The sequence below is a fragment of the Pelobates fuscus genome, chromosome 7, assembly GCF_036172605.1.
Source record: "Pelobates fuscus isolate aPelFus1 chromosome 7, aPelFus1.pri, whole genome shotgun sequence".
NCBI classification, from domain to species: Eukaryota; Metazoa; Chordata; class Amphibia; order Anura; family Pelobatidae; genus Pelobates; species Pelobates fuscus.
This window is the reverse complement of record NC_086323.1, coordinates 72,036,069-72,048,977: the sequence shown is the minus strand read 5'-3', so window position 1 is coordinate 72,048,977 and position 12,909 is coordinate 72,036,069. Positions and strand designations below refer to the sequence as shown.

The 12,909-nt window shown below is 39.8% G+C and overlaps 1 protein-coding gene across 1 annotated transcript in view; it reads right to left on the bottom strand.

Moving 5' to 3' along the window:
• Nucleotides 1-12,909, bottom strand: part of MFSD14A (major facilitator superfamily domain containing 14A) — a 48,970-nt gene that overhangs the window by 13,804 nt on the left and 22,257 nt on the right. Inside the window, exons 7-9 of the mRNA XM_063428416.1 lie at nt 1,495-1,713; nt 266-379; nt 32-103 (exon numbers count right to left, since the gene is read on the bottom strand). Coding sequence (XP_063284486.1) covers nt 32-103; nt 266-379; nt 1,495-1,713 — 405 coding nt within the window. The remainder of the gene's footprint in view (nt 1-31; nt 104-265; nt 380-1,494; nt 1,714-12,909) is intronic.

Sequence of the window (12,909 nt, the reverse complement as noted above, 5' to 3'; positions counted from 1 at the left end):
TGATGGCGAGGAGCTGCAATTAGAAACTCACCTGAGCAATGATGGAGAGAATTCCCAATACAGCTATAAAGGCGGCAACACTTTCTGGGGTAAAATGCATGATCTGGAAATTAAAAAAAGGAGATTTGTGAATGATAGGTGTCAAACAGGCATTTTTTTTTATTAAATAAAAATAAAATAAAAAGTGTCCCCCCCCCTGCCCCCCAGTACATATTTATTTTAAATTGAGCTAAATTGTTGAAACTTCATCAGGAGATATGCTCACCTGTTTGAGATACAGGAAGAAGCTGGAGTACTGTCCGGCCTCAGGGAGGTAGGAGAGAAAAACAGTAATGCAGATGAGCAGGACAATGGAATCCTGGCCAACCTTCTTTAGTGACTAAAAAAAAAAATAGAAAATAAAAAATTCTGATCAAGCAAGGTATTATTCTTAGATGCTAGTCTATATTCTGACACTTCTGTCACATTTTAGAACCAGTCCAGGCCCAAGCAAAACCAATCCTTTATGACACTACACATCCTGCTTATAGATGTGAACAAGTCCAGATTCAACATGGCTTGCATTTAACAAATAGTAACCAGTTCAGATCCATCATGGCTAGATATTAACAGATAAGAACCGATACATTTACAGCTAGGTTTGCTATTAACCAGTCAAGTTAGTCACTTTTGAGCCAGCATGGCTTACTACTATAGTGAAGTTATAAAGAATAGTAGGAAGGCACACTACCCAGTCCAAAGCAAATGGTGCTATCCGATACAGCACTAAGGTGCTAAAACAAACCTATACCAGGGATGCACACCAAATAGCATTACAATAAAAAAATTACCTTTATTTCAAATCACTTTGATCACTCGAAAAAACAAACAAACTTACCAGTACATAGTGAGATATGCTATACAACACAATACGACATAAATCAGTAACAAAAGCCTACAAAGAGCGCAGTATACAAAGTCAATAAACTTACGCAATATGACGAGAGCTGAATAAACAAAGTGATTTGACTCCTATACGACAGAGAATAGAGTTGAACTGCAGGTTCACGATCTATACACCAAAAACACTCCAGTAAGCTAGTTGATTAAGGGATTATAGTGTCCCTTTAATCATCTGTGGTAATGACCAATCTCAAACAAACAGGTATTTGGGGAGTGTTGAGCATATCCCATAAACCACTACACAGTAGAAAGCAGACAACTGATCTAAAACTTCCAATCAATTCCTGCTGCACAGCATCTTACAATAGATATACTGCTTTACTGTTGAAAAATTGTAAATATTGAAGATTGTATGAATGAAGAGTAGGGATAGATTGATGGAGAAAGCTTATAATAAATACAAAATACTGTACCTAATTGTGTATCTTTAAATTTAGTGTATGTTTTTATATTTGAAGAAACATCAAGACTTAGGAATACATTTGTGCACTGCAAATTACAAAGCTCGTGCAACAGGAGTTGTGCTAAGTGTGCACTTTTATTTTAACTCACAGCAAAAGGGTCAGCTTGTTCCCAAGAGATTGGAGCACCCCAAGATGCTGGCCTCATTTTTTCAGGGAGCGATTCCGGAACAGCTACTAGGATGAAGCAGATGTCCAGTAGGGCAATCGCAGTTGCAAGAAGCACCACAAGAGAATCACCATATACACGACCAAGGTAAGCGCCTATTGCCGGACTTGTAACCAGGCTAGCTGCAAATGTGGCTGAAACCTGTGGGGTAAAAATGAAAATTATTGAAAAAGTATGAGAGTGGGGAAAACATAGGGACAAACTTTATCAAAGACACGGAGGCTCCTATTATGCATTCTCTTATTTACTCCCAGCAAGGAAGGATGTATGACAGAATCATAGAAAAAACATAACAATAGCATAGTAACACTGTGTGCACGGTGTGGTGCTCCTTGACTCCTCTTTCTTGCTGCCCCCTCAAACCCGTTAGAGTACTCTCTCTCTCGCTAAATATCTATAGATCTAAAATTAAATAATCCTGATGAAAGTCCCAGACGTGGACTGAAACGTCGGTCCTTTTTAACATGTATTTACATTAAAGCCTACAACTTTTTAACTATTGGAAAACCGTGAGTGCTGGTCATCTCTCCATTTTGTATGTATGTGTGTGTGTGTGTGTGCATATGCATACATATATATATTTTTTTATTTTGTGTAGATTTATGTATGGAGTATGTTTTACTGCTCACTAATTACTGCTGTGTTATAAAGTCCTGCTGGTGTCTGTAAATGTGCTGCCTATTGGGGTCTTTGGGACCTTTTTCTCTCCTGCCCCATCTCTTCTGGGTACTTCTCCCACTTATTCCCTTCCCTGCATGGTCAGCCCCATTGGTGGTGCAGCTGGGCTACTTGGCTGCTTACTGCGAGTGTCCTCTGTCTTGTGCAGTCGCTCTGACAGTTGTTATTTTTATTTTAAATTTCGACCTGTGCATGCGCAGTTCTCGCCGCGGCAGTCATCTGTTTGGTTTCTGTCATCACGAGTGTATACTTTCACTCGCAGCGACCATTTTGATGGTGTTTTCGGCGGGAATTTCAGCGGATCGTTGTCAAAGGTGGATAACTGCTTCTTCCAACCTCCTGGAGCACTCCCAGACCATATTGTGTATTATTGCTGTTCAATTGTGTTGGTGTAGAGGATTTCTCTATTCTGAAACCTTTTTGTTCTTTTAGCCTTTAGCTAGGATTTTTTCCTTAACAGGTCACTTTAGGTACTGTTATTTAACCCTTTAGCTACCTACTAGTAGCATTGGCTTATTGGGCCTAGTAATTAGACCCTGATTACGATTAAGGGTATCTTTCCCTTAATCGTAGTTAAAAAATGCCCTACTTATTTAAAAGATACGATGAGCTTGCTAAATATTTTAAAAGATTTTAAATGGGAAAAAGGATATTTTATGGCAACTTGTGATGTAAGCAGTTTGTACACAAATATAGCCCATGAGAGAGGATGTCAAGCTGCTAGGCATTTTTTATTAAAATTTGGAGATTTTAATGAATTACAGATTGATTTTATCCTTAGAGCAATAGAAATTATATTAAAAAATAACTTTTTTTGGTACGAAGATAATTTTTATTTACAGATCCAGGGGACCGCTATGGGGACCAGGTTTGCCCCCAGTTATGCTAATTTATTCATGTCCCACTGGGAGGAAACTTTTGTCCTTCCCAGTGTGGACCTGGGGACAAACCTGGTCCTCTACAAACGTTATATAGATGACATTTTTATTATATGGAAAGGAGATAGGGAATCCCTGGTGACGTTTTTAGACTTTTTGAATCTTAATGACTGGAATATTAAACTTACATCTACTATTAGTAGTGAAGAGATAACTTTTTTGGATCTAGAGATTTTTATAGAATCCGATCAAATCAAAAGTAAAACACATTTTAAGAAAGTAGATGTAAATAGTTTTATCAATTTGGAAAGTTGTCATTTTAAACCCTGGCTCAGTAACGTACCGAAAGGTCAGTTCCTACGTTTAAGAAGGAACTGCACGGATTTTAGGGATTATCAAAATCAATCATGTAATTTAGCTCAACAATTTATTGATAAGGGTTATGACCCTATCTCTATTAAAAAAGATAAGGAGGAAATAGGTCAAATGGATAGGAGCTCACTTTTACAATATAAACATAAAAAAGAAAAAAGAACAGAAGAGCAGATCCCCCTTATCTTAGATTTTAGTACTAACCATAGATCTTTATGTAACATTTTTAAAAAAAATTGGCATATATTGAAAGAAGACAAAGATTTGCTACCCTTTTTAGGAGATAAACCTCAATTCATTTTTAGAGGAGCGAGGAATTTTAGGCAAATTTTAACGAACAGTTTTTTAGAAAAAGAAAAGAAGGAAAACAATAATTTTTTAGGAGGTCAACTAGGTTTTTATTACTGTGGAAACTGCACTGGATGTAGATTAAAGAAGACTACAAATAGGTGTACAAAAGATTTTTCCGCAAAAAATTCGGAAGTGAAACATAAAGTGAACTCATTTATCTCGTGCAATACTAACCATGTAATATACCTTTTAACTTGTCCCTGCGGTTACCAATATGTGGGTAAAACTATAAGGAAATTAAAAATCAGAATAGGCGAACACATTAATAATATAAAGAAAAAGTTTATCAATCATAGTGTCTCAAAACATTTTTTGGATCACCACGATGGTAAACCGGAAGGCCTCCAATTCATGGGTATAGAAAGGATTCAAGCACACTGGAGAGGGGGGTGTAAAGAAAATATTTTAAGCAAAGCGGAGATGAGGTGGATGTTCAACCTCAACACCCTGACCCCAGAAGGCCTTAATGTCGATTTCGAAATTACCTCCTTTTTATAGCATTTTTGAGATTTATATTTTTTTATATATATATTTTTTGTACATATATTTTTATATATTTATATATTTTTATATATTTATATATACATTTTTATACACCTTTTCTCGGAAACATGTGTGTGTCTGTGATTACTTATATTAAGAATATTCACATCGGTGTTATATTAAGCACTAATAATTGTTTTGCAATTAGTTTATTAGGATGTATATTCATTATGACTAATACGCACATCATCATTTTTTATATACATATGTATTAATTAGCAGTTTTCCTTTTAATGATGTGTTTTTTACTATGTGTTGTATTATTAATACATTTCTCTTTTTTCCTCTTATTTGTATACAATATATTTTTTGTCCGTTTCTTATATTTCCGTGATATGAGATATTATCATGTAAAGAACTAGTTTCTTATGAAGTACAGACATTTTCCTTATATGGACATGCGCAAAGCTGACTCTATCATTTGCCCGAGACCGGAAGTAAACAAAGATGCAGGGATGCCCTTTTCCGCTGACCCGGAAATGGACCCCGACACGCAACGTGACCGGAAACAGGAAGTCAGCAAGACCCGAAAACCGGAACCGGAAATGAAACGGAATGTGAACTTTGGCGCCAAAATGTAACATATTTAAATGTAAAGTTTGATGAAGCATGTAGCACTTTGAAAAAGACCATTATTGGTCGAAACGCGTTAGTGCAATTGGGGGACGAATTTTTATGCTGTGTTTTTAGTAATAAAGGGTTTTTACATTTACCTGCTTTTCCAGTCTGATGATTTTACAAGATGGATTTTATGCATTGAAAAACCTGTTTCCGGCATTTCAGTCTCCAATATACTTTACAAGGCGCTGATAGTCTGAGCCACTTTTAAACGGCTCAGCACCATGTGAGTGGGCATTTTTTATCTATTATTTATATATTCTGTTTTACAGGCTATACTATGTCCTCTATTCTATTGTTTTAGGACAAGCACAACAGACAGATATATATGGTAATATTGCCTCTCATTTATTGTTATCTAGTATTTTATTTGCTCTCACCATTACTCTCACGTTATTTGCATTATCTTTCCCTGTGGGCAGATAGTGATTGAAACGCTATAATGCAGGATCAAACTCAGATCTGCGGGTTCAGTGTGTCCCACAGCGGGGGTTTCCCCCTCAGGCAGGGATAGTAGAGATTTATTTTTATTTATTTATTACTACCATTTATAAAGCGCACACAGATTCAGCAGCGCTGTACAATTAGTGGAGAAACGTACAATATACACAGGTGACGCCAGCCTCATGGCATCGGAGGAATTTCAATCCCTCAACAAGTGTTGCTGCAGACTCAGGGTAGTGGCCTTGAGGGCACACAAAACAAGGGAACCACTAACGTGGCACAACCGGGCCGCAAAGATTTGGTTAAAAGCAGACATACTGTTTCCCCTCCAGAACTAAAGGTTCGGCCTGTATTGAACGACACGCCTCAGGCTGTCGAAGATGGAGCAAGACCACCGCTCAAAATATCCCAGACTCCGTGGGGAAAAACCCTGATGTGTACCCTCCGTTGGTCCAATTCTTGAATAAGTCAGGTTGGAAACAGAGGAAATGCCTAGACTTTTCCCTTCAGAACTGCCAGGACAAGTTCCTGGACACCCTTGGGCCCATCTCTAAGCTCTATGAATGGGTGGAATGTGCCCAGTCGGGTGAGAGGACTTCGAAAATGAAGTAGCGAAAGGTTGGTTGCAGAGGTTGGTCTGCATGGTGAGTAATGCCAATACAGCTATGTCAACCTAACGCCGCAAGGCTTACTCTTTGGCGAATCCTTTGTTAAGGATTTGGGGCTGTACGTTAAAACCAGCAATTGACAAGGCTCAGACTATTTGCACCTAGGGTTTTTGGAGGGGCCGGTAGAAGCGGTCTATCCGGCCGTGGATTTCAGGGCTCATTCAGAGACGGCAGAGGCTCCTTTAATACCCAGAGACCGGTGCAGGAACAAAATTATACCCCGTTCTTCCCATCTCGTGGACGCCCCTGAAACACCCGCGGGGGTCGGTCTCAGGCTGATGACCTTATGGTGAGTACCGATTATCTCAGTTTTTCCCCATGTAAAAGTGGGGGGCAGATTGGCACGGTTTTATCATGCTTGGAAACTCCTAACCTCAGAAGTTTGGGTATTGAATACGATAAAGGGGTATCAATTGGAGCTAGTCTCACCCTATTCAGGTGCAGTTCCCTTGAGAGCTGAACATACCCAACGAACACCACACGATGATCTCGGTAGAGATCGCAGATTTGGCGTCAAAACGCGCTAGTCTACAAATCCCTTGGGACACAGAAGGGTTTGTGAGCAACCTGTTTCTGGTAACCAAGAATGGGGACGGGATCTATGCAAGATCTAATCATAGAGTCGGACGCAATCTTACACTGCTGGAGTGCACATTGCGGGACGGTTTCCACCGGCGGCAGATGGTCCAACGAAGAAACGTTGCTGCACATCAACGGCCTAGAACTGTTGGTGGCATCCTTTGCAATTCGCAGCATGACTCCCTAAGACATCTCATGCTCTATCCTAATCAAGAGGGAAAACGTCCCAGCGCTGCGTTATATCATCCACCAAGGAGGAACGAAATCGAAAGTTCTAGCAGATTTTTGGCATTATTGTCAGAAGCACAGCATATCTGTAGTAGCATAATATATCCCAGGACGAGACAATGCAACAGCGGATTGGAATTCTCTATACCTTCGAGATTCAGGGAATTGGCACCTCCGCCCAACGATTTTCCAACGTTTCTCTCGACTTTGGGGGCCTTTCCACATAGATCTCTTCGTATCTCGGCTGAATGCGTAACTCCCTCGGTTCTTCATTGGAGACCGGACCTAGATGCATTCTTACAAGACAGGACCAGCGGGAGGAATTACGCTTTTTCCCCTTTCAACCTAATCTCTTGGACCCTCTCATTCCTTCGATATTCCAAAGGGACCCTGGTTCTGATAACTCCAATATGGAGGTCGCAACCTTTGTTCCCTTCAATTATTGGAAATGTCGATAGACTTTCCACGTCTATTGCCGGACATGTCCTACCTTCTGACCAATCCAGAGGGAGGGAGTCACAAGTTGATAGACCAGGGTCTACTTCATTTGATGGCATTTCAGGAGATCATAGAATCGCAAGGATGTTTCAGACAACACTACATCTCCTGGCAGAGGCTTAGGCACCAGATGTTCCTACGGGTCGGCTTGGAGAAAGTGGACTGATTGGTGCATGGGACGATCGGTGGATCTCATATCAGCTCCTGTGAAATCAATTTTACAATTTCTGACTGCTCTTTGAAGAGGGAAAATCTTTTCATACTATAAACCTGTACACATCAGCAAGACATATGGGTTTGAATGGTACTCCAATAGGTAAACATGCACTCATCTGTCGTTTGCTTAAAAGGCATAGTTTTTCTCGACCCCCTCAGGCTCGATAGTCTTCTTTTTGGGATGTTAATGTGATTTTTTTTTCTTCTTCAGTCTTGGCCCTTGAATCACAAACTTTCTCAAACAATGATCAGTCAAGCTGTTGATGCAGCTTTGTTTACTTTCAAGTAAACGTGTTACTGATGTCAAAGCGTTGTACTGGCAAGCTTGCGTTTTTGTTCCAAACGGAGTATCTTTTTTTTCAATATATAGGTTTTTATTGATTACATAAGGAAGTACGAATAGAACATACACTTCACAAATTGCATACATATTGCAACAATATAAAACGTACAGAATACATTCAAGTTGATTGTAGATGGTCCTTCATCTTCTTGCGTAATCGAACAACCGTTCATGTACAATAGATAATCGTTGTTGAAGAAAATTACCTTACACAGTCTTGCAATATGTACTGTGAGTACCTGGAGTGTCTAGTTGCAATTTGCCCTAATGTGCACCGATATACATAACGCTAACCTGACAATCGTCATAACTGTATAGATATATAAGTAGTGCAGAGCATCGGGTATAGGCACTGCACGATGCGCCAACGCAGTGAGCATTAAGAAAAATTGACATTTTACCAGCACTGCATACATGAACCGCTGTAGCGGCCAATGAGATCATACTGCTTCTGCCGATAGTGCGTCTCAGTTTCAACATGGCAATGGTGCACAGCAACATGAGTTGGGACATCAAGCTCCTCGGATTTAAGTGTCACTAGTGTGTAACATTTGCACACAGGAGCTGGTTGTCCTTAAGATGTTATTTAATCGCTGTGGGCACCACCGTTGTCATATGTCTCATGGGGTTGCCTGATGACAGGATAAAGTGGAAATGTGGAAGCGTGTAGGCATTGCCCTATAGGTGCCCGAATTTAGGATGCGGACTCATGCCGGCTTGCCCCAACCCAGTGCTCTGCACCACAGTCACACGACTCCCACAAAGTTGCAAGATAAAGGCACACAATTCCACAATCATATGTATGTTCCAACAGAAATAATATTACAATACAAAACAAATTGGGATGGGGAGGGAGGGAAAGAAGGGATGGGGATGCAATTATATTCATCTGAACCTGCAGGGGGATCTACAGTGAAATATACAGTCCGCCCATGAACTTGAGACTATTCCAACCATCCTAATCCCAATTCTGGCGACCACCAAACGGAGTATCCTTTAATGTTTCACGTAGGAGGAAATCCTCGACTTAGGAGTTTGTTTGTTTTTTTACCCGTCGTTTCCAGGCAACCCAAACCTGTGCCCAGTATTATGTCTTAAGGAATATGAACGCCGTACGTTCTCGCTCCGTTCAAATCAACTCCATCCATTATTTATCTCGAGTGCTTTTGAGTGCTGCATTTACCAGTATCTCCTACTTTAGCTTGATGAATTAAGTGGTTATTGTACTTTGCAGGCTTAGATACTTCGATTTTTTTTCTTCCCATTCCATTTGTAGGGGCTATGGCTTCTATGATAGGTTGTAGATTGGAAGACGCCCGGTGCAACATATTTCCAGTATGGTGGTTGCTCAGCTTTAAAATAGCATAATACTCACCTCCGTGTCTTAAATAAAATTACCAGATTTTACGATTATCATGACGTACAGTCATGATTTTATTAATGACACGGAGGTGTGTATTATTCCCACCCACCCTACCCGTGTTGGTGGTTAATTTATAGGTCATTCATTGGGCCTTTTGGATGGTACGACATGGTAGGTACAAATATCATGCATGGCACGCAGGTAGGTAATGCATGCGATAAATATAATTTATATGATACTTTACGATTAACATTGTTGACGAGTTTGATAGTAGTGGCCTAACAATCGCAAGCTTTCAATATTACTATATAGTTTCTTCTCTTCTACCTAGAATATACCTTCAAGAGTTGGCGGCCGTTTTTCCTGGTTTAATCTCCGGATGTGTGTTTTGAGAATTGAGTTTTTTGTTGGAATACTTTGGTATACTAGTATAGTCTTTGGAATCTACACAGAAAGAGGAGTCAAGTAGCACCACACCCATATGGACAGTACTGAATCCTGATTGGTGCCAGTGTTACTATGCTATTGTTATGTTTTTTCTATGAATCTCTCATACTTCCTTCATTGCTGCTTGGAGTAAAAGAAAGAATGCATAATACTAGCCTCTGTATCATTAATAAAATCATGACCTTACATCATTTTAAGAGTAAAATCTGGTTATTATTAGCCTCAAATACACATATTGTATATGTGCATCTTAGTGAAGAAAGTTATTTATTTGTTTGTACGCTTACTGTGGCACTGGTAGCAAGTCTGTTTCTTTACATTTATAAGATGTACAATATAAGAGTATAAATGACACATTCAATATTGTTATTTCTCCCACATACATTCTGTATGTTACCCAATAATACGGTACAATATACAAAAAAAAAAAAAAAAAACACGTTTCTAATGCCTTTAAAGGGACTCTCCAGTGCCAGGAAAACAATCTTTTTTCCTGGCACTGTAGGTCCCCTCTCCCTCCCACCTCCCAATCCCTGGTTGCTGAAGGGGTGAAAACCCCTTCAGTCACTTACCTGAGACCCCCGCCGATGTCCCTCGGCGGTGGTTTCGGGTCGCCGCCGCTCCTCCTCTTCATTATGTCGGCCAGTGGGCGAGACTGATCCCGCCACAGAGACCTAATGCCGCGCATGTGCATTAGAGCTCTCCATAGAAAAGCATTGAAAATGCTTTTCATTGCTTTCCTATGGGGAACTGAGCGACTCTGGAGGTCCTCACACAGCGTGAGGACGTCCAGCGACGCTCTAGCACAGGTTTTCTGTGCTATGGACCAGGAAGTGCCCTCTAGTGGCTGTCTAGTAGACAGCCACAAGAGGTGGAGTTAACCCTGCAAGGTAATTATTTCAGTTTATAAAAAACTGCAATAATTACAGTTGCATGGTTAAGGTTAGTGGGAGTTGGCACCCAGACCACTCCAAAGTGTGGTCTGGGTGCCTGGAGTGTCCCTTTAAACTTGTAAACAACTTTACCACAGGTTATTTTGACTTTTCTCTGGATTTATGTTCAGCACTCTTGAGGATTACTATAACTAATGCTCAAGATAAGTAGCTTGATAAATATCATATGGATCATTTTCTTAACATCTTAGGTAACCCAATACTATTTAAACAATTAAAAATCAAATAAAACCTTCATATGTGCAGATGTTTGAAGGATTTATACTGAAATAAAGCAGATGTCTTAATATGTTTACATGTTTAATCTTTGTGTCCCATACTTCAATTTTTAAATATCTCAGAGACCAATTTGTTAACTGTACAGAACACCATTACTAGATTTTTGCCAGCAACAGAGAAGTCTCTGAAGAAAGCCAGTGCTGCCACAGTAAGTAAAATATTAGAAGTAGTGGCTTGGGATTTAATGAGTGATGTTACAACCACAGGTGACTAGTACTCTGACACAGGTACCCGAATTCTGGTGTCTGGGATCACCTAGCATCAGTAAGAATCAAATTGATTTTGAATGGGTGACAATTATATTGGTTCCCTGGGTGTCAGCAGTCAGTTAATTTTTTTCCTGACAGCTAAAGTGGAAGATCCCCTCATTAGATATATGAATTGTATCCCTACCGGAACAGACTTATATCACTTTTGCAGGTAGAGGAATTTTTTATTTTTATTTCAGAAAAAAGAGGAACAGACTATAAGCGAAAACCGATTATAGATAGACTGGGGGGCTGGGCACTCAAATGGCAGATGAAATTTAATGTAGAAAAATGCAAAGTTATGCACTTTGGCATCAAGAATACACAAGTAATTTATAACCTTAATGGAAGCAAATTTGGGATGACAACGCACGAGAAAGACTTGGGAATTGTTATAGACAACAAACAATGTCAATCAGCAGTGGCCGTAAGGTATTGCTATGCATGAAAAAGGGCATTTATTGTCAGGATGAGAATATATTTTTTATAAATAGCTGTGCACATCTTGAATATGCTGTGCAATTTTGGGCACCTGTTCTAAAGAAGGATATTATGGCACATTCGAAAGAGTGCAGAGGGGGGCTACAATATTAATAAAAGGAATGGAACATTTTGGCTATGAAGAAAGGTGAACAAATATAAACCTCTTAAGTTTAGAAAAACGTTACCTCAAAGGGGATATGATAACATTATACAAATATATTTGTGGCCAGTACAAACCATTATGTGGAAATCTATTCACAAACAGGACTTTACATAGACACGAGGTTGTGCGTTTAGACTGGAAGAAAGAAGATTTAGTCTAAGGAAAAAAGGAAAGTTTTTGTTACAGTAAGAACTGTAAGGATGTGGATTTCTCTGCCTGAAGAAGTGGTTTTATCAGAGTCCATACAGATGTTCAAACAGCAACTAGATGCATACTTGCAAAAACAGAATATTCAAGTATATAATTTTTCAATGTAGGTTAAATGCTTCTTGATCCAAGGATTAATCTGACTGCTGTTCTGGGGTCAAGAGGGAAATTCCCCCCCCTAATGATGCCATGTCTTCTGGACAGCCACTAGAGGCACATCTGCGACCCTGGAGGCATTTAATCCCTCCATCACGCAGAGCGTCCATAGGAAAGCATTGAAAAATGCTTTCCTATGGACACTTTGAATGCGCGCGCAGCACTGCCACGCATGCACATTCCACTCCCGTCAGACGAGGAGCTGACGTCTGTGAGGGAGGAGAGGTAAGGGAGCCTGGCGGTGGAAGAAGGTGCGTAACTGAAGGGGTTTTAACACCTTCAGCTCCACGGGAGGGGGAACCTGAGGACGGGGGCAACCTCAGGGTACTATAGTGTCAGGAAAACCGATTTGTTTTCCTGACACTATAGTGATCCTTTAAGAATATTATAGGGTCACGGTTAAATGTACATACAACACAAATATAGTGTCAACAAATGAAATGTAATTCAAGCCAACCGGTGAGTAAATAAAAATAGTGCAAGAGTCAGGTAATACAGTTTAAAAATCAGTTTGGGGCTTAAATGTGAAACAGCATAAACCCAGTGTTTTCTTCTTTTAACAGACATCTAGTATAATTAACCCTGATGGCTGGGTTAATTAATGAAGTTTGAGTCCTGAAGC